General features: G+C 39.0%; 1 protein-coding gene and 1 long non-coding RNA gene across 5 annotated transcripts in view; one reads left to right on the forward strand and one right to left on the reverse strand.

The window, feature by feature from the left end:
* UTRN (utrophin) overlaps positions 1–18,707 on the reverse strand; it is a gene marked incomplete at its 3' end in the record, with an annotated part of 317,155 nt that overhangs the window by 35,231 nt on the left and 263,217 nt on the right. For all 4 annotated transcript variants that reach the window (XM_081905086.1, XM_081905087.1, XM_081905089.1 and 1 more), the window contains 4 exons: positions 11,272–11,473; positions 3,985–4,070; positions 889–1,046; positions 230–396 (listed from right to left, as the gene is read on the reverse strand). In XM_081905086.1, the coding sequence (XP_081761212.1) occupies positions 230–396; positions 889–1,046; positions 3,985–4,070; positions 11,272–11,473 (613 nt within the window). The remainder of the gene's footprint in view (positions 1–229; positions 397–888; positions 1,047–3,984; positions 4,071–11,271; positions 11,474–18,707) is intronic.
* LOC309366568 lies at positions 4,077–18,703 on the forward strand. Its single transcript, XR_014166792.1, has 3 exons — positions 4,077–5,414; positions 9,289–9,396; positions 18,591–18,703. It is a non-coding gene; the product is annotated as an uncharacterized lncRNA (long non-coding RNA).

Raw genomic sequence — 18,707 nt, forward strand, 5'->3', positions numbered from 1 at the left:
GAAGGGGAGAATCTTGTATGCCATCTGGAGAAAAAGATGGGTTACAAAATAGACAGACAGACAGATTATATGGACATGGCCCAATCAAAAGAGGGTGGGGCCAGTTTAAAAGCACCCCTCTCCTCACAATCAGGAACCAAAGAAATTTTAGATTTCAACAGTTTTTAAGTACAAGCCACCCACTTCTCTTCCTTCTTCTCTTAACATGTAAATGATTTATTCTGCTTACCTAAAGCCGACAATTGGGCACTCCTTGCAAATATTGCACTTCGCCTGATGCTTTGCTGTTTCTGCAGCTGCCACTCTGTGTAGAACAGGCAGCCACACCATGGACTGCGGCTCGAGATGCATCCAGTCTATGAACTGCTTTACATCAATTTCTGGCTTGTTGTTATTCTAAGAAATGAAAAGCAGATTAGAAAATATTTGAATGTTCTTTTTTAAACTTATCTACCTTCACATTTTTCTTCTTATTAAAGAAACTTGGATCTTTCCCAACTGGGGGTCCCCACAGCAATGATACTGTGACTAACACTGAAGTCATCAGAGCACTCCTGCTACCAATATTCAATTAAGTAAAGATGACAATAATCAGCTTTCTGCTGCTGATGGCACACTGGGTATGCCATCATGATTTATTTGGGTCAGAGTGACAAAACTGATTGGGTTTTTTTTTTACTCCAGTTCATAGAAAAATTCCTTTAATATAATTATCTGCATGAAGCTATAGTAGTTGTATTTAGTATTATAGATCTATGACATCATCCCTCCCCATTTTTTCTTTTTAAATAGGTGGTTTCTGTAAATTCCAGAGCTGGCCCAAACAGAAGAGTCTGAGTAAGTCAAGAGACACATTTAAATCTGCTAAAGGAAAGCTAAAGTTACTACCTGCTGAAAACAACTGCGGACGCTGGGTTCTATATTACTGCCTCCGAAAGCAGCTACTTCACCAAGTTGTCGTGGAATTTGGATGGCATCATGAAGCAATAACCCAAGCTGCCTCTGATCACACATTTCTGTAGGTCCTGCCACTTCCTTAAAGAGATCTGGAATGCAGGCAAAGAAGGGAGGCTTTGTTTGCTTCTACATTAGCAATTTTTAGAAGTAGCAATTACCATTTCTGCATATGTTCAAAATTCCTCTTGTTTTCCCCTGGTTTATTTTTGTCAATCAGTGAAGTTGGCATAACCTATATAAAATATACCCCTCAATAAACTATATTGATCCTGGTACTGGTCCTTATCTTAAATGTAATCTGGAAGGCATGAGTTAATATTTTGACCTCCTAATATTTAATGTAAAGATTAACACGCTGATCTTGTGTTTCCAGCAAAGTCTAAGCATCACCTCATGTAGGAGAGAATGAAGTTTTGTACAGATACTGGAATGTTTTCTCCAAAAGTAAAGTCATGATTCAGGAAACACATAAGATAACTAGTTAGTCATTTAACATTAGGATAATGCCCTTTCAACTACAAACTGGGTATGGTACACAAAACCCATCTCAAAATATCCCTCCCTTCTCCAAAAGGATACCTTGGTTCAAAATAATACTTAATCTCCCAGATGTTCAGTGGTTGGGTAGGTAGCTCAAAGTTCCACTGTGAACCTCCTCTTTGCTCCTCAATGCTCATCCCTTTGCCTCACTGGACTATGGACCAAGGAATCGGTGAGAGAAACGCTGCCTTGGCTGGTTATTGATGGGGAGAGCATAACTCTCAAACAAAAGGCACAGACCTTGATCCGCTAATATTGTACAGTGGTGCCTCGCAAGACGAAATTAATTCGTTCCGCAAGTCTTTTCGTCTTGCGAGTTTTTCGTCTTGCGAAGCACGGTTTCCCATAGGAATGCATTGAAAATCAATCAATGCGTTCCTATGGAAACCGCCTTCAGACCAGGTCCGGGGACAGTCTGTCCCCCGACCTCTTCTGAAGGCCGGCGGGGGGCGAAAGTCTTTGCTCCCCCCCCCGCCTGCCTTCCCGGGACAGCGGAGACTTCTCCGCTGTCCCGGGGCGATCTTAAAATGCTGGTGGGCGGCAGCGAAGGTTTCCCGCCAGCCTTCCTGGACCTCTTCTGAAGGCCGGAGGGGGGGGGGAAGGCTTTGCTCCCCACCGCCAGCATTTAAAAGAGGTCCCCGGAGATTTCCCTATGGGCTTTCTTCTTGCGAAGCAAGCCCATAGGGAAATTCGTTTTGCGAAGCGCCTCCAAAACGGAAAACCCTTTCGTCTAGCGGGCTTTTCGTCTTGCGAGGCGTTCGTCTTGCGGGGCACCACTGTAACTGCTGTCTGAAAGCAGCATCTACACTTTCATTTCAGGTAATAAACCAATCTTTCTTTTTTGCTGTTGTGTGAACTTGGGGCATAAGATTAAAGGTAAGCACGTTTTATAGTGAGTGCACGTTTACAACAAAATAAGCCAAACCTCTTGGGAGTGTGAATAGGAATATATGTAAGTACTAAACATACAGGTGGGTTCATATGCACACCTCTTAACACAACCAGGATGATCTAGGAGACAAAATTTCACCTGGAGGAGCAAAGTCAATGTCAACCACACATTTTGTCTGCCTGAGAAGGTCATCTAAAATTTGTGAACTCCTAGAAAGAGGTTTTGTTTTAAAGTCTTTACCTTCTAAAAGCACTACAGTAGTGGAATTTATTGATGCATGGTACTTAGAAGACAGACACATACACAGAACTCAAAATGACTGATTTTTGTTAAGAAACCTGAAGTAAGACACAGTCAAGTTGATAGCTTGTAAGCAAAGAACAAAACCCAGCTTGTTTAAATAATCATTTACAATAATATTAGCCTTTATTCAATTATATGGATCTCAGATCCACAGCATTGGTATGAATACAACAGCATTAAACATCTGTATTAGTTACACAGAAGACTGCATGTTCATCTTTAGAATAAATTTTAAACAACAGATGCTATCTCCACAATTTAAAAAGCTAATCCTAGTGTGAACAGCAAGCATAAAAACTAGCTTGTAAAAAGGACTGTGGAGTTACAAGCTCATGTTCTTGGGAGACCATTCAGGCATGCCTTCTGCAGGATTTTCCATTAACATCAGACTTTCACTTAAGTCATTCTCAAGAATTCAACTGTAACAGCTAAATTGTACACAGTAGAAATATATGTGAAAACTACTGTGATTTCTTGAGTCACCTGGGGAATAAATAATGGTTTGAAGTTTTGACCCTATTACGTGCTAGTTAAGACATTTGCTTTTTGACAGTATGGTTCTGGAAAGTTGCCATGGAAGAAAGTAATACACTTGGCAACTAGGAACACGTGGGCATGGATGGAAAACCATTACCTGTGTTCCTCTAGATGTTGGGCTGCCAGTTCCCATATGTACAATCAACTGCCAAGGATGATGGGTGCTAGACAACATCTGGAGGACCACAATATCTCTCATCACTGCATTTACGTAAGTCCTAAAACACTTTGACCTTGACACTGGGCCTTGGGCATTACAGTGCATTTTCAATGCACATTTCATTTGAAAGCTGGCTTGGTTGAGAATGAAGCTGAAATATTCCCCAAGATCAAATATCAGAGCAAAAGGTGACTGTAAAGTCACCACATTTAGCACAGTGGCACTATACCGGCATGTTCTTTTGCAGTGGTGTTATCACACAACTGCACCTGCTTCAATCAACTCTGGTTCACTCCTCACTGCTTGCTGCTTCCATAAATTAAATATATGCATGTTCTGTTTGTGCTGTTTATCACAACAAAGAGCTAATCATTCTAAACTATGCAGAACAATTAACGTTTCTAGTCCCTCTGCCCAAACGTGACATAATTGACAGCTCTTGCTGGAATTGAGTGCCTGAACCTCACTCTGCAGACATGTTCCTGTAATATAATGGTCACTGACTTTTGGCAACATTATTGCTAAGCATTTTGGCGTGATAAAACCATATTATGATATTGCTTAAAGAAAATGGGGGCGTTCCCATAATACTCACATCTATACTTCTCCTCAAGAAGGCCCTTAGAAAGAGACATCAAGCCAATCTTCAGGGACTGCACTCTGATTTTTCCAGTTCGGCCACTGTTATGAAAGCAACATTAAAATATTTGGCAGGTGGTAGTGTAGTTTCATTCCAGCACTAAAACAACTAACAAGCACACCTGGTGTATTTCAATTCTTAGACATTAGCTGCTAATCGTGTCAATGAATCTCCTTTGCAAATATTCCACAGTACAGGCACTAAATATTTACATTCTGTATAAACATTTCATATTAATTATAATATATTGAAGTTTAGGAGTGTAGCATCACAGCATGCTCTAATAATGGGATATACACAGTTGCACGCAGCTGGGAGCCACATTACACAGTATGTAGCAGACAGAAGTTATGTTATCTAGCGATACATTAATATTTTTCAGAACATTGTTTGCAGAGTCTGTGTTAAAAACACTTTGATGTATAGGTACAATTGGGCATAAAAGCTAGACATATGCAGCAATTAGATAACACAGAGTGTCTCTTTTATCTGAGCAGTGTGACTTCAGGCTCATGCAGCCCAATTTTTATAAAAACATAATGGCAGCATAATGGGCTACAAAGGATGTGTTTTTAAAGCCGCAAGGAAAATACTCCTCAAACACCTAAGAAACAGAGAGGACAATTGCTCTTGAAAGTTAACATAGCACATGGGATTAACAGAAGATTTGCTTGGGGCAACCTCCTCTGGGACAAAAATCTACAAGCATGAGAGTTAGTCCAGTCTTTGCTTCAGTGAGATGATACATATTTCTAAACCTTCTGAATATTTCACAATTACCTAATTAACTATCTAAACCAGCGGGTCCTAAACTCTCCCACCTCGCTGCCCCATGGACCACCTGAAAATTGCTGATGGTCTTGGTGGACCACTTAATGATTTTGCGAACTGCATTACTGTAAAATACAGTATTAGAAATAAAAACAATAAACATATAATTAAAAGTCAATATAAAAAACCAATTCAATGGGTGCTCTATCTCCCATCTTAAGCCACAAATCCACAGACATGCTGTAGATCAGCGGTTCTCAACCTGTGGGTCCCCAGATGTTGTTGGACTACAGCTCTCATCATCCCTGACCACTGGTCATGCTGGCTAGGAATGATAGGAGTTGTAGTCCAACAACTTCTGGGAACCCACAGGTTGAGAAACACTGCTGTAGACCATCTGAATCAAACTGGAGGACTTCCGGTGGTTCACAGGCCACAGTTTGGGAACCTGTGATCTACATAATTTAACTGTTGAACAGCTACGACTCAGTGGCAGAACATTTGCTTTGCACGCAGAGGGTTCCAAGTTCAACCCCTGGTGTCTCCAGGCAGAGGTCACTCTTTGAAACCTTGGAGAGCCACTGCCAGTTAGTACAGGCCTTGAGGGATCAATGGTACGACTATGTTCCATTCTGATATTTAGAAGGCTTATCCAACCTGAAGAGTTCGTGTACTCCTGGCACTCCTGTGTAGATCTTGTCCCCCCCCCCTTGTAATAAAGAGTTAACTGCACTTACTTCGTGTAATTTACTGCTGCCTCCCTCCCGTCAGTTGGGAAAGCAGTTTGACATGTTTAGTTCGAACACTTTTAAGTTCAGTCCAAATCTTCACTGGACATTACAAAAAAGCTGGAGGAGGGGGAGATTCAGATGGCAGGGACGGAGGCCACAGAACTGAAAAAACTCCCCAATAGATAAGTGCCAGACATGAGGAATCTGTGGGCCTACAGATGTTCTAACTTCCAATTGGAGTCCAATTTCCATCAGCCCCATGCAGCAACATCAATGGGGAGGAGGGGAGTTGGAGCCTCACTTCTTGGCTAAGCACAAGTTCATTACAAAGTATTTTCTTTAAAAAATAATAACTAATTCTGGAGGTTGTTAATGTTTTACAAACTGGAACCTAGGAACATTATACAAGCAGTAAAACACCATGACAAAAATAATTACTTGGTTATGAATGCATCTTTTAGCTTGGTGAAGTTGTCATACTTCCAGACAGCACAGATGAATTAAAAATAAAAGCCTACCGATGTGTTATATCAGTATTTAAATCCATACCACCACCACACTATTGCTTTGTTTTAAATGACACAAGACACACTGTTCCATGGAATTATCCTGGCATCTCGTAAGCAAGATTTACTGTGCACTCTTACTCAGGTTTATTGATTTCTTTGTTTCTTCCTGCTTTAAAGAAAAAGCAGCCAGGATTGTGAAGTCTTTATGTTATCCTGATCCATACTCACAAGGTCCTTATAGTTATTATTTTTCTTTCACATACATATGTAATTATTACTTTTAAAAGTATATAAAAGTGTAGTTTTAAAAATGCCATAGCTCAATATTTGTAAGTCACAATCCATAGGAAATTATTGCAAATTCAAGTGTCTAGGATCATCATAAATAGTAGCCTTTTCTTCATAAGAAGACTATTCCACAAATGTTGATAAAGATCTTCAAAAAACCAGTTTTGATGCATGTTGCCAAAACAAAAACAAATTGCAATCTCTGCATCTAAACCCCCCCCCCAAAACACAACTAATAATACTGAAATAGATTCAGAATTTTATTCACAAAATAAGGTGCTTTGGGTCACAGCTTTTGGCTGCAGGGTAGATTGGCAAAAATTGTCTTCCACTTCTATTTCCTCAAGTTTCTTCTAGACCCAAGCTCATTCCATGAACAGAATTACTCCTTCAGCAGCCACTCTATGTTCCCAATTGTCTTACCTGTTCCACATATGATGTCAGGTGTGGGTCAGGGATAATGGCCTCACAGCTCTAATTAAGCCCACAGGACAAAATTTCCACCTCGCTAATATATTTGGTAAATCACATGGACTTTTCTGTAAAATACTGTATTACAGTATTTTAATATTTTTTGGGAAGCCGTCCAGTGTGTCTGGGGAAGCCCAGCCAGATGGGCGGGATATAAATAATAAATTATTAGTATTATTATTATTATTATTAACATGCAGTGGATTCTAGTCTGAGTTAACACTAAAATGTTTAGTGTCTTCACAAAAAGCAGACTACCAACATCAAAGTATTTTTTAAAAAATATGAGAGCCAGCTACTCATTAGAAAGTCACGTTTTCATCTTGCACAGATGTTCAGCGCTATATATAGCTGAGCCAGTCCCTGCTATAGGAATCATTAGGAAAGGAACTGAAATAAAAGTGCCAATATCACAATGCCTTTATACAGATCTATGATGTGACCACAGTTGGAATCAGAGGCGAATTTATGGCAGTGCAACCACTTCCACCACACCGGGCGCTGAGCCTACAGGGCATCACAACTGTGATGTAGTGAATTGAGCAGAATGGAGGTTGAGAATTGGGCTTGCACTGGGAGCTGCTGAAATCTGAAATACCAAAGTCCGTCCTGCATCTCAAAAAAAGGATATTGTAAAGCTGGAAAATGTACAGAAAAAAGACAACTAAAATAATGAAGCAATTTGAGCAACTCTGATCAAGGCTACAGTGTATTAGACTTTTTAGTTTTGAAAAAAGATGAGGAAGGGAAGGCATGACAGAGGTGCATAAAATTATGCCTGGTGCAGAGAAACACACAGGTGGGTTGTACATCACAGCTGGCTATCTGCAACAGCTTAATAAATTTAATAGCTTTTAGAAAGCAGTCTGCTTGCAATATCTAAAAAAAAATCTTTCTCAGAACTCAAAATTTATCAAAATGGCAAAACATAGTAACTCTGTCAAATAGGTCCATATGTTCCCTCTCATTCGTAAAGGTCATGCTTTGCCTATATATTGAATTTTCAGAACTAGAGACTTAAAAGATATTTGAAATAAACTATTGATAGGCTTATGTTTAATGCTGAAAATTATTTAGAGTGCAGATGTTAATCAATTATTTAACCTTTGAGTTCTTGAAAAAATAAAGTTCAAAGATATTAGATTTCATCTCTGTTCTGCTTGTTGACCTAATGTGAGGGATAAACAGTTCTTGATGTGCCAGAAATAGAAAGGATAATAGGTGTTCCTGTCAATTGTTTTCATTTAATATCTTATAAAGGCCATAAACATCTGTAAGCATGCTTAACAGCAAATGTTTCTTCAGTCTGTGAAGCTAATTAAATTCTAGATTAACAATAGCATGAGAGAAGCAGATGGTTTTTGTAGGTGCATTAATTACTTCAAAAATTGTATACAACAATGACATGAACAATAAAAATGTTAAGTAATGAATTTGTGGCAACCTAAGGCCATTTGCAAGATTGTAAAGTTGCACAAGCTGAATATCTGAATATCAGCTGATGAGGAACATGAGTGGGAGAGCACTGTGGTGCTCAGATCCTGTCTATATGCTTCTCTCATGGGCATCTGACAGGGCACTGTGGGAAAAGGATGCTGGAATAGATGGGCCTTTGGTCTGATCTAGCAGGCCTCTTGAGATGCTAACTTCTTATGTTTTTGAGCTAGAGCAATGCCAAGATTCAAATTTCACACATACAGTGTCACCATGGAAATCAGGAATGACAGCACTGTCAAGATGGATTTGTCAATCAAGTCCTGTGAGTGCATTTCCCTCTACTCTCTTCCCTTCTTGCTCTCTTCTAATTTATTTTATTGAGTTTTAAATCTTACAATTTCTACATCAAAATAATTTATATCATGCCATAAGTTCTGATGGTGCGACATAGGAACCTGAATTTCAGATAGGATTTCTCAGCCTTCTAAGAATATAAGAAAAGGCCAGTGGCCCATCCATTCCTGTATCTTGTTCTCACTGTGGCCGACCTGATGCTTGGGAGAAGCTCACACCTGGAGATGGTACATCATGATGACAACAGTAATCCTTAAAATGCATTAAGGCAAGAATGTGAAACTAGAAAATGTTGTTTCTTACATTTAAACAGCATATGTGTGGGTTTCATTTAAAATCAGTGAGAGGATGACATGCAGAAGAAAACTATGAGAATACTCTAAAACCTACAAGAGGACAATATCTTCACTGGAAGCAATCACAAAGTGTGGCAGGCTTTCAAGTTTTCCAAAATTCTTCATCTGACGAGTTTTGGAGAACTTGGGAAATGTGTATTTATTAAAATAATTGCCCAACTGGATTTTGGATGGAATTTTATGAACTAACATGGTTATCTTTGCTTTTTTATTATGAAAATAGTTTCCCTTTTAAACCCAATGCTTCCTCTGCTCTAAGAATTCAAGCTTTTCCATTAGAAAGTTCTTTTCTAACTGGAGTTCTTTTCTTCATATCTCTCTATGACACATTATGTATTTCAGCACATTGCTTCTGAATTCACACATTCAGAGCCCTAGCTTAGATGTCTATACCTGACAGATGTAGCACAACCAAATGAGAAATGTGCAATGCAATTATCTAGCTACTGAGTGAGTACCTTTCAAAAATTGTTCATTTAACCTGTTTACACAAACTGTAATTGCTTTCGTTCTCCCTGCCCACTTTCTTCGTTAATGAACCATAAATCCTCTGATTGCCCATGTTAAAAATTATTATAATAATAATATTCATTCTTTACACAGATTCTGGGCATCAGTTAAAGTATGATTTCATAGAGGATTCCTTCCAAACACTTCTGAATAAATGCAACAAGAGACCAATGATTTCAAGTAATTATGCAGTCATTGACATTTGAAGGATTTGCAATTCTGAATTCTATTGCTTAGAAGCAGAATATATGCATAAATAGATCATGACTTTAGAGGCCACATTGATAGATGCACTGTAAGTCACATGACGATTAAGCTACCCCGTAGCTTACACAGATGTTGCTAGATCTTATAAAGGCATTTACAACTGAGAGCTTAAGTCATATAGCATGCTCTACAAAATGCAAATGACTGTAGCAGTGTGTGTCACACAATGCAAGCTGTCATGCACATTTCTTGAATATCATTCTTGCTTTCCTGTTGAGTGTCGCACTGCAATGACAGGTACATTCACACTGATATGGATTTCAGTAAGCACAGAACCATGTATGCAAGGTCCATTTCTTGTTTAGTCTTCTACCACATTGAAATGCTAAGGTGAAATATCTATGTTGCTCATTAAAATGTGCATTAGTCATTCATATTACACAACAGAGTATGAACCACAGAGGCAAACACAATAAAGGGCATGTTGGAAGTGTTACATAGAAGATAACTAAGTTCTGAAGTCAAAAGCTTTTCAGCTTTTCAGTTAAGTACTAGTTTGCTATTATTAGCAATGGGAAGGAAAGATCAGTAAATGAAGGGGTTTCATACCTTTCCCATATATGACAACAGAAATGCATTTTTCCGCACTAAGCCCAGCCTGGCCAGTGTGGATCAGGGCCTCAAGGGCCGGTAAGCCTAACTTGATAGAAGAAAAGTTGTAGAGGCTGGTGGGTGTTTTATGTACATGCATAGTCTTTGGGATTTGTTTCTTGCATTTTAAAAGGTTTTATTTGTCTGGTCTTTTGGCAAATAGTGGGAGAAGAAGAGAGACTCTCTTACCCATCAGTCGCTCGGATTAGAAATAGTAATATTCAGTGGATTTAATACTAACTTATTTGATGGAGGCAGGGGGAGTTTCCTTTGCTGTAGATTCCAGAATAAGAATGCATCACTCAAGTCTTACAAAGAGAGGGGCAGATGTACTCCACAAAGCCCAACAGAATATTGATTTCCAATTAAATGGAAGCACTTGCATTTAACAGACAATCGTAACCACAACTGATTCTGATGGAAGCTCTGTAGACCTTTCCTCCAGAATAATGTCTTTAGGATTAGAACCTTCCTGCTTTTCAGTCTAAATGGTTCAACTTCACCAAAGTCTGCTGGGAGATTAAGTTCCTTTATTGCCTTTTATTCTGCTTTGGTTGGAGGCAGAAAAGGAACTTTGCTGTGTGAACACACATGCAAGGCAACTTACCTCTCCCTCTTCTGTTTTGCTTCTAGGAAAAAAATGATTTGCAAATAACACAGCAGGGAGCACCAAACCTGTGCGATGTTCTATTTACAGAAGTGGCTTTTACATCATGTGAAAGTTCAAATACAATCCGAAAATTAACAGTTAGTGAAACATCAAGAAAATGGTATAAACTGCCATGCAAATGCAGCCTAAAATAAGATGTGCTTCCTGGGTATTCTCAGCACAGAGCCTTAAGCCTGAACTAATACCAGGTCTGAGTTTTAGTCTCAGTGAGTCACTGTTGTACATGCAGATGTAGCAGTGCAGCATTATGAGCAATGTTTATTTACTGCCTGACATCTCATACTTACGTGTCATAAACATTCAACAGCCAGTTGAGACACATATCTACACACACTGGAACATTCACCAACTCCTTGTGCTTCTCTTCCATTCCACTGTAAATCGTAGTGAGGCAGCTGACTACATCCTGAACACCAAGGAGCTGGTCATTTTGAGTCAACTTGTGCTGCTTGAAAGCTTCATTTGTTGTATTTAAGTCCAACAAGTCCACTGGCAAAATAGTCAAGCAGAGATGATTTAATGAATGACATTATATTTTGAGATATATATATATATTTAAAACTTTTATACAAAAGAATCAATTGACACACCAGGGCATCCAAAATCTATCTCTAATTTTAAAAGAAAAATTATTATAATATGTGATGTGTTTATTTAGCTCTTAATCTATGGTTGTATTATTAATTTTCTGGTATGTAATAGATTTCTGGCCAATTTTTCATGGTAAAATCCCTCATGAAGCAGATTGCAACACATTTTAAAATACAGATTAAATAATGAAACCATAAAAACAAAAAATATCATTCAATACATGATCCTTAAAATTACAAATAAGTTAGTAGCTAAAATGTCAGTTGAAGGCAGAGTGTGTTAAGTTAATCAAACACACAGTGAAGGACCCAAGTCTTTAAAATTATCATAAAGGCCTGCAAAGAGTGGGCAATTTGTGCTTCTGTCAGAGAAATTATTGAAATTATAGAATGAAATTGAAATGTGTGCAAGAAGGGCTAACCAAGTGAAGGCTGAAATGTGAAGGTTGTGCTTGCAAGAGAGCCGTGAGAAGGATGAAGTAGCACGTGAGGAGGAGTTTGTTATTAGAAACTACTGTACGGGAAGAGATAAGGAAGTCAGAAGAAAGTTGCTATGCCTTGTAGAAGTAGAAGCTAGTAGAAGGAAGTCTTGCCATATATAAGCTTAATGGCACCTTTGCTTGGAAGTGCATAAAGCTAGCGCTATTTTCATATTTGGTGTGTCACCCACCACTACTTGCTGGTTGAAGTTGTGTTGCACCCAGGGCCGTCTTTAGCATATGCACCGCCAGGGGGCAAAGATCTGCCCAGTGCCCCCAAATTTAGTTTAGCCCCCAATTTAGTTTAGCCCTTTTATTATGCTTAAGTCACTATTATCATTTGATAGATAGCGCTCACGCCTGCACGGCTCAAAAATGAGGTTTTTGGGGGGGTTATTTTGTTTAAAACCAGCTTTTCTAAAACCTGTGTGAGATCAGTGGTGTCAAAGGTGCCGCTGACCCCGCTGTCGCATAGCAGCTCAGTACAATACACTTAGGCGGCTTCAGCGGTGGGTACCTGGCACCCCCCAGAATTCAGCACCTGGGTGCCCGACACCCCTTGCACCCCCGGGTAAAGACAGCCCTGGTTGCACCGACCTTGTAATGCTTAAATAAACATCCCGTTTTGCTGGAGTCTGGATTTTATTGGCTGTCCAGGCTTAACCCACAGGTTATTGAGTATTGAACCCTGATATTTCCTCAACACTTCCCTGGGGAGGTTATTCCAGAGATGTGGAAACCGCCCCGCTCCAAAAAAAGAAAAAGAAAAGAAAAGAAAGCCCTGTCCCTTTTACTCACTAATATTAGAGTTTTCATACTGGACCTGAAAGCCGGTGCTGATCTTACAGGTCAGGTAGACTCTTATGGGTTCAGACTGTTAAAAAGCATTTCCTAAGAATTTCTTCTGCAGCATGGTATGTTAAATGAGAATCCGTACATGAACAGTCAGCATTTAACTGTTCAAAGGCATTTGCTTTGTAAATACATAAATCCTTTGTTTGCTATAGGGAACACTTGAGTCATGATGTTGTGCCATCCATGTCCTCCCAACTTCAGTCATGCATGCCATTGTGCTTTTACACACATACCACCTTTCCAGATAAGCTATGCTCAGAGTGGTTATGCATGTACAGTGGTACCTCGGGTTACATACGCTTCAAGTTACAGACTCCGCTAACCCAGAAATAGTGCTTCAGGCTAAGAACTTTACTTCAGGATAAGAACGGAAATCATGCTCCGGCGGCACGGCGGCAACAGGAGGCCCCATTAGCTAAAGTGGTGCTTCAGGTTAAGAACAGTTTCAGGTTAAGTACGGACCTCCAGAACAAATTAAGTACTTAACCCGAGGTACCACTGTAATACCAGACAAAACTACAGTCATTCTCAGGGGCTGGTGCTGAATGTATCCACCAACTTTTAAAGCCTTCTGATCGCTGAAGAATTTTGTAAACATTAAGCCACTCTGAGAGGCTATTGCTTGAAGAGTGGAATAAAAATTTCTAAACTACATACATACATACAGTGAATGCATGCATACTCTTCTGTCTTTAACCATAATGCTGGTACCAGATGAAAAGCCTGAGTATTCAGGCAATATTTACAGATTTGCAGTTGGAACCAAGAATTCTGTTAGGGTAGAGATGAGAATTTCCCAGTACATGCAAGCATTATATCAAGATGATTTAAAGTGCCCTGACTAGGAATAATCTTACTACATTCTATTTGCACTTAACAATTCTGGGCAGAACATGCAGATTAAGGTATCATTTAAAATCCCTTCACGATCTACAAAGAGCAATAATGGAAACATGCCCATATGCACTGACAGGCATCCCTCATGGAAGATCACATTTCTGCTATGAATTCCTGTCTTGAATGATGACAAGAATATGTGCCAGTTCCAAAAAGCACACTCAGTTACAACAGTGATTATGGGAAACTAATTATCATCTAGACAATGAGATAGAAGGAAAATAGCTGATCGTGAATTTTTCCCCAAGTAGTCTTAAGTTATGGAGACAGACATTTCATGGGCATAAAAAGAGTTTAAGCTGAAAGCCAAATGGAAGCATAATCTTTAGAGACATCTTTCACTAGAAATGGTTGAAAATTTAGCAAACCGTGGCAGTTTCTTGGCATTCTTTTCACTGTATATGTACAATGAGCAAGTTAAAATTTCATTTCCTGCAAATTATTTTTTTGCAGGCAGAATCAGAAGTGAATTAACACTGTAAGCTATCATTCTGAAGGAAAGGAAGACTGACAATTCTAGAGTGAATTATAAATTATTGTCTGTCTCAGGGGGGAGGGGACAATAACAGGGCAGAGTAATTTGTAATACATAGGGAACAGGATATGGAAGGCTGGGGAATAACAGATACCACAAACAATATGGCTGTGGTAACAGCTAGAATGCCACTTCTTGTATTTCCTTATCTATGAAAAATGCAGACGAGTCCCTTTCTGTTGAGCTATGTAAGTCTCAGGAGACAGGTTTCGATTCCTCTTCCTCCAATTCCCAGTATGCACACATGTCATAATAATACAAAAATAGTAACACAATAAAAGATGTCCTTGATGCTCCTCATCTTCTCCCCATTAGCAAATAAATTCACACTGAATTGCTCCTGGGCAAGAGTCAGAAATGGTCTGGGGACCACCTGGGACTTCTTGCTAAATAAGGTACTGACCAGCTGTCATCTCAGATACGAAATTAGCAGTAACTCTCTCCTGTTTTTTAAAGGTTTGTTTCCTTTCCCTTTCAGTGTATGGCTTGGTCTGTTTGCCGAGTCATTGTCAAGCTATTCTCCTTGTAGGCGCCTTCCACTGACCTTGTAAATGCTTAGAAGTCCGTCACTGTCTAGTCACGCTAAATATAGCCATTAAGTTTGATCTGGACCTAGAAAGCTGGATATCACTGAAGGTCTCTGAGCTCAGGCTTCAAAATTAACTTTAGAGGCTCACAAAAGGAAGGGCAAGTCTACAAACCTCAAAATTCGTCTCTGATTTGAATTAAAACAATTTCCAGCCTCATCCTGCCCAACCTGCAAGACACAAGAGCTGGAAAAGGTTCAAAAAAGGAAGCTTTCTTCACAAAGCACATAGTTAAATTTTGGAATTCATTTCCACAAGATGTAGCGATAGCCATAACTTGGATGGCTTTAAAAGAACTTTAGACAAATTCGCGGAGGTTAAGGCTGTCAATGCCTACAAGCCATAATATTTGATTTCTACATCATTTTTCCTCATATTTATGGCTTCACAGTGCCAAATTAATCCTATTAAATGTTAAATAGACTATAGCTTGGCTATCACAGTATTTCAAGAGACTATAATGATTCCTATCAGGTACAAAAGAAACAAAATTATTATGCAGGAAATGTTAATTTATGCTGGAAATGTTAATGTATAGGGTTTTCTGTACCCCTCCCCCAGAAAAATAAAAATATCTGCAACTAAATTCCTTTCTTTTCCTGCTAAATAGTCTCTTTTGGAAAATCTAGATGGATGGGCAGTAATTAATGGTTTCCACATTTACAATTTGAAAAGCATTCTACTGGAGCGCCTTACATTGGCAAAGGCCCTAAGACACAAACTTCAGACATGTCCTTGTGGTTTTCCCCCAAAAGGCCTTTACAGTTTGCCACCGTTAAGCTGTGACAGCAATTTGTCACATCTAACAGTCAGATGATGGCCTTCTATTTCAAGTGATTCAATCTGACACTCTCTTTGCCTTAGTGCATTAGCCCTGCTGAAGTGTTATATAGCCTGACATCTTTAGAGACTATCTGCATTTAAATTATGGGAAATGATTTCCAATTTTAAATGGAAGCTGTATGACAGCTTGGCTTGGATGGTACATAAGGACAAGGCATAGAAATTTCGACTACCTGCTTGTCCAAATTTAAGGATAGAGAAACCTCTAGAGGTTCTTAACTTTCTTTCATTGCCCTCTGATGATATAAAGCAAAAAAAAACACACAAAAAAACTTGTTCCTTTCTACATGAGAGGCCATCAAGGCAACACTTTGCAAAGCAAGGACAGAAAATTGCTATTTGTCAGGTGTTTTGCTAAAGGCTGAACAAAGTAGTATTTTCTCAAGGCTCATACACTGTTGAATTTTGAATTAAGTAAATGCAGGATCTTATTACACAGGAAGCTGCATATTTCTGAATAGAGACTGTAGGGTATTTTACTTTCAAAGCTGTTTAATAGTAAAAAGGAATACAAACTCACAGGTTAGCATTTCAGTTGCAGGTGGATTAGCTTAAGAGACAAAATTGTGTTTGGACTTGGCAAGGCAGACTGCAAACTAGGATTTTTCAGCTGAGTCATTTGTAGTCATTCTGCACCTCATCAGCACTAGAGAGATTTCCAGTAACTTGTCAGCTGAATTGTGCAAACATTGAGGTTTTTGGGAGAGGACTAAAAATAAAAGTGCTACTACTAACCCACTGAACAGTGCCTGAGTTATCTCTCCACTGACTTCGCTTCGGTTTTTTCCCTTCTTCAGACACTTGCCTTTCAGCTGGCTTCAGTGCCATTCTACTTCACAAAAGAATGCTTGAGTGAAGCAATCACAACATGAAGAGCAGCTCTCCTATATGAACCTGCTTACTAGAGGTGCAGAAGCTGATCAGTCAGACTCATCCACTAGGCTGCTTTTGATTTCCCCTCATCTTACATACAAAGAGGGGTTGAGGAGAAATCTGTTTTAAGTGATTTTAGGCAGAGAATTTGATGGTTCCAACCCAATTGAGCTTTGCCCACATCAGACTGCCACTTGCATTGAGCACTCACTTATGCCCAAGCCACTGCTACATTGGTGGTTTTTGTTTTTTTTAAAAAGGACCAGCTAGTTATACATAATATTATGTACAAAGAAGCTGTATATATTATGCATACATACATATGCATAATACCTACCTACATAAAGAATAAAGCCCCTTGAACTATATTTCTGCACCATAATTTTATAAGTATTAATATGTAAGTATTTTATATGGTTGTATACTTATTATGTATCTGTTTATGTGCTCACAACTATAGAAAACTTGGAGATATGTGTATAATATTACATTATAAGGATTCTTATAATAATGCATATAGTATGCAAGAATTGTTCATCTTTTTAGCTAAGTCGGGGAAAATAACTCACTTTTCATCAAGATCAAGGAATTAAGACAGTAAAGGGGGGGAATCTGTGTCGATAAATTTGACATCCAAGTTTTTCAGAAAATTCCATCCCTCCTTACATTGTAGGACAAAACTACGCACAGATTTCCATAATTTTTAAACGTTTGAAGAGTCTCATGCCTGAATTCCCATTAGCCAATGCATAAAATCACAGACAATACACATACAGTAGTGGTACCTCTGGTTACGAACTTAATTCGTTCCGGAGGTCCGTTCTTAACCTGAAACCGTTCTTAACCTGAGGTACCACTTTACCTAATGGGGCTTCCTGCCACCGGCGCGCGATATCTGTTCTCACCCTGAGGCAAGGTTCTTAACCCAAGGTACTACTTATGGGTTAGCGGAGTCTGTAACCCAAAGTGTTTGTAACCTGACGTACCACTGTATTATCTATTGTTTAAGGCTTAGCTGAATATTCTCTCATAAGAACTTTAGGGTTGAATCTGGTGGGCAGACTGAAAAGGAGATGAAAGTGGCAAACACTATTAGCCTTTTGCCACGACTTCTTTTAGTTCAACTGGTGTCCTTTTTTAAAAAAAAATATTTAAAAAATCAACCCCAGAGAGTAAAGAAATACACTGAAACATCTCTTGGGGGAAAACAAACTATAGCTGAAGTTTACCGTTAAATAGTTTTTCATGGCTCAGTTCTCCTGGGCTGGCTAAGCGATACACAAATCAAAGCCCCTGATTGGATGCATAGATCACCAATGTTAAATGATGTTAATTAATCTAAGGAATTGTGATGAAAGCAAGTGGAGGTGAAATTTTCAAGGATCGAAGCAGCTGAGAACTTTAAATTGGTAAAAATTTCTGGTGTCACATCGCTGTCAGGACATGGAAGAATAAGTTTTGTACATTCAGGGAGTTAAAAAATAATAATTCCTAAAAGCATTTAAAGCCCACATCTGCAGCTCTTCTATGAGTACAGTGGTACCTCAGGTTAAGTACTTATTTCGTTCCAGAGGTGTGTTATTAACCTGAAACTGTTCTTAACCTGAAGCACCACTTTAGCTAATGGGGCCTCCTGCTGCTGGAGCACAATTTCTGTTCTCACCCTGAAGCAAAGTTCTTAACCTGAGGTACTATTTCTGGGTTAGCGGAGTCTGTAACCTGAAGCGTATGTAACTTGAAACGTATGTAACAAGCGGTACCACTGTACTGCAATCATTTATTGGTCTGGATCTTTCACTGTTCTTTACTGCTTTTTACAAATACTCATTCATTCAGCTCATATAATTTTGCTTCCCAACAAGAATGTTAGTTCTGAAAAGATAAGAGAGATGCCATTATGCTAACTTGTCCATTAACTATACTGATTTTCAACAACCCATACTACAGGTGACCACAATCAGCAAACTGGAAGTATGAATCTGTCTTTGGTTATCAGTTCCTTTGAGGAGGAGGATCCGCTAAATCTCTTTGCTGAAAAAATAATGAGCTTTGAGAAGTAAACTT

The sequence above is a fragment of the Podarcis melisellensis genome (genome assembly GCF_964234715.1).
Source record: "Podarcis melisellensis genome assembly, chromosome: 3".
Taxonomy (NCBI): domain Eukaryota; kingdom Metazoa; phylum Chordata; class Lepidosauria; order Squamata; family Lacertidae; genus Podarcis; species Podarcis melisellensis.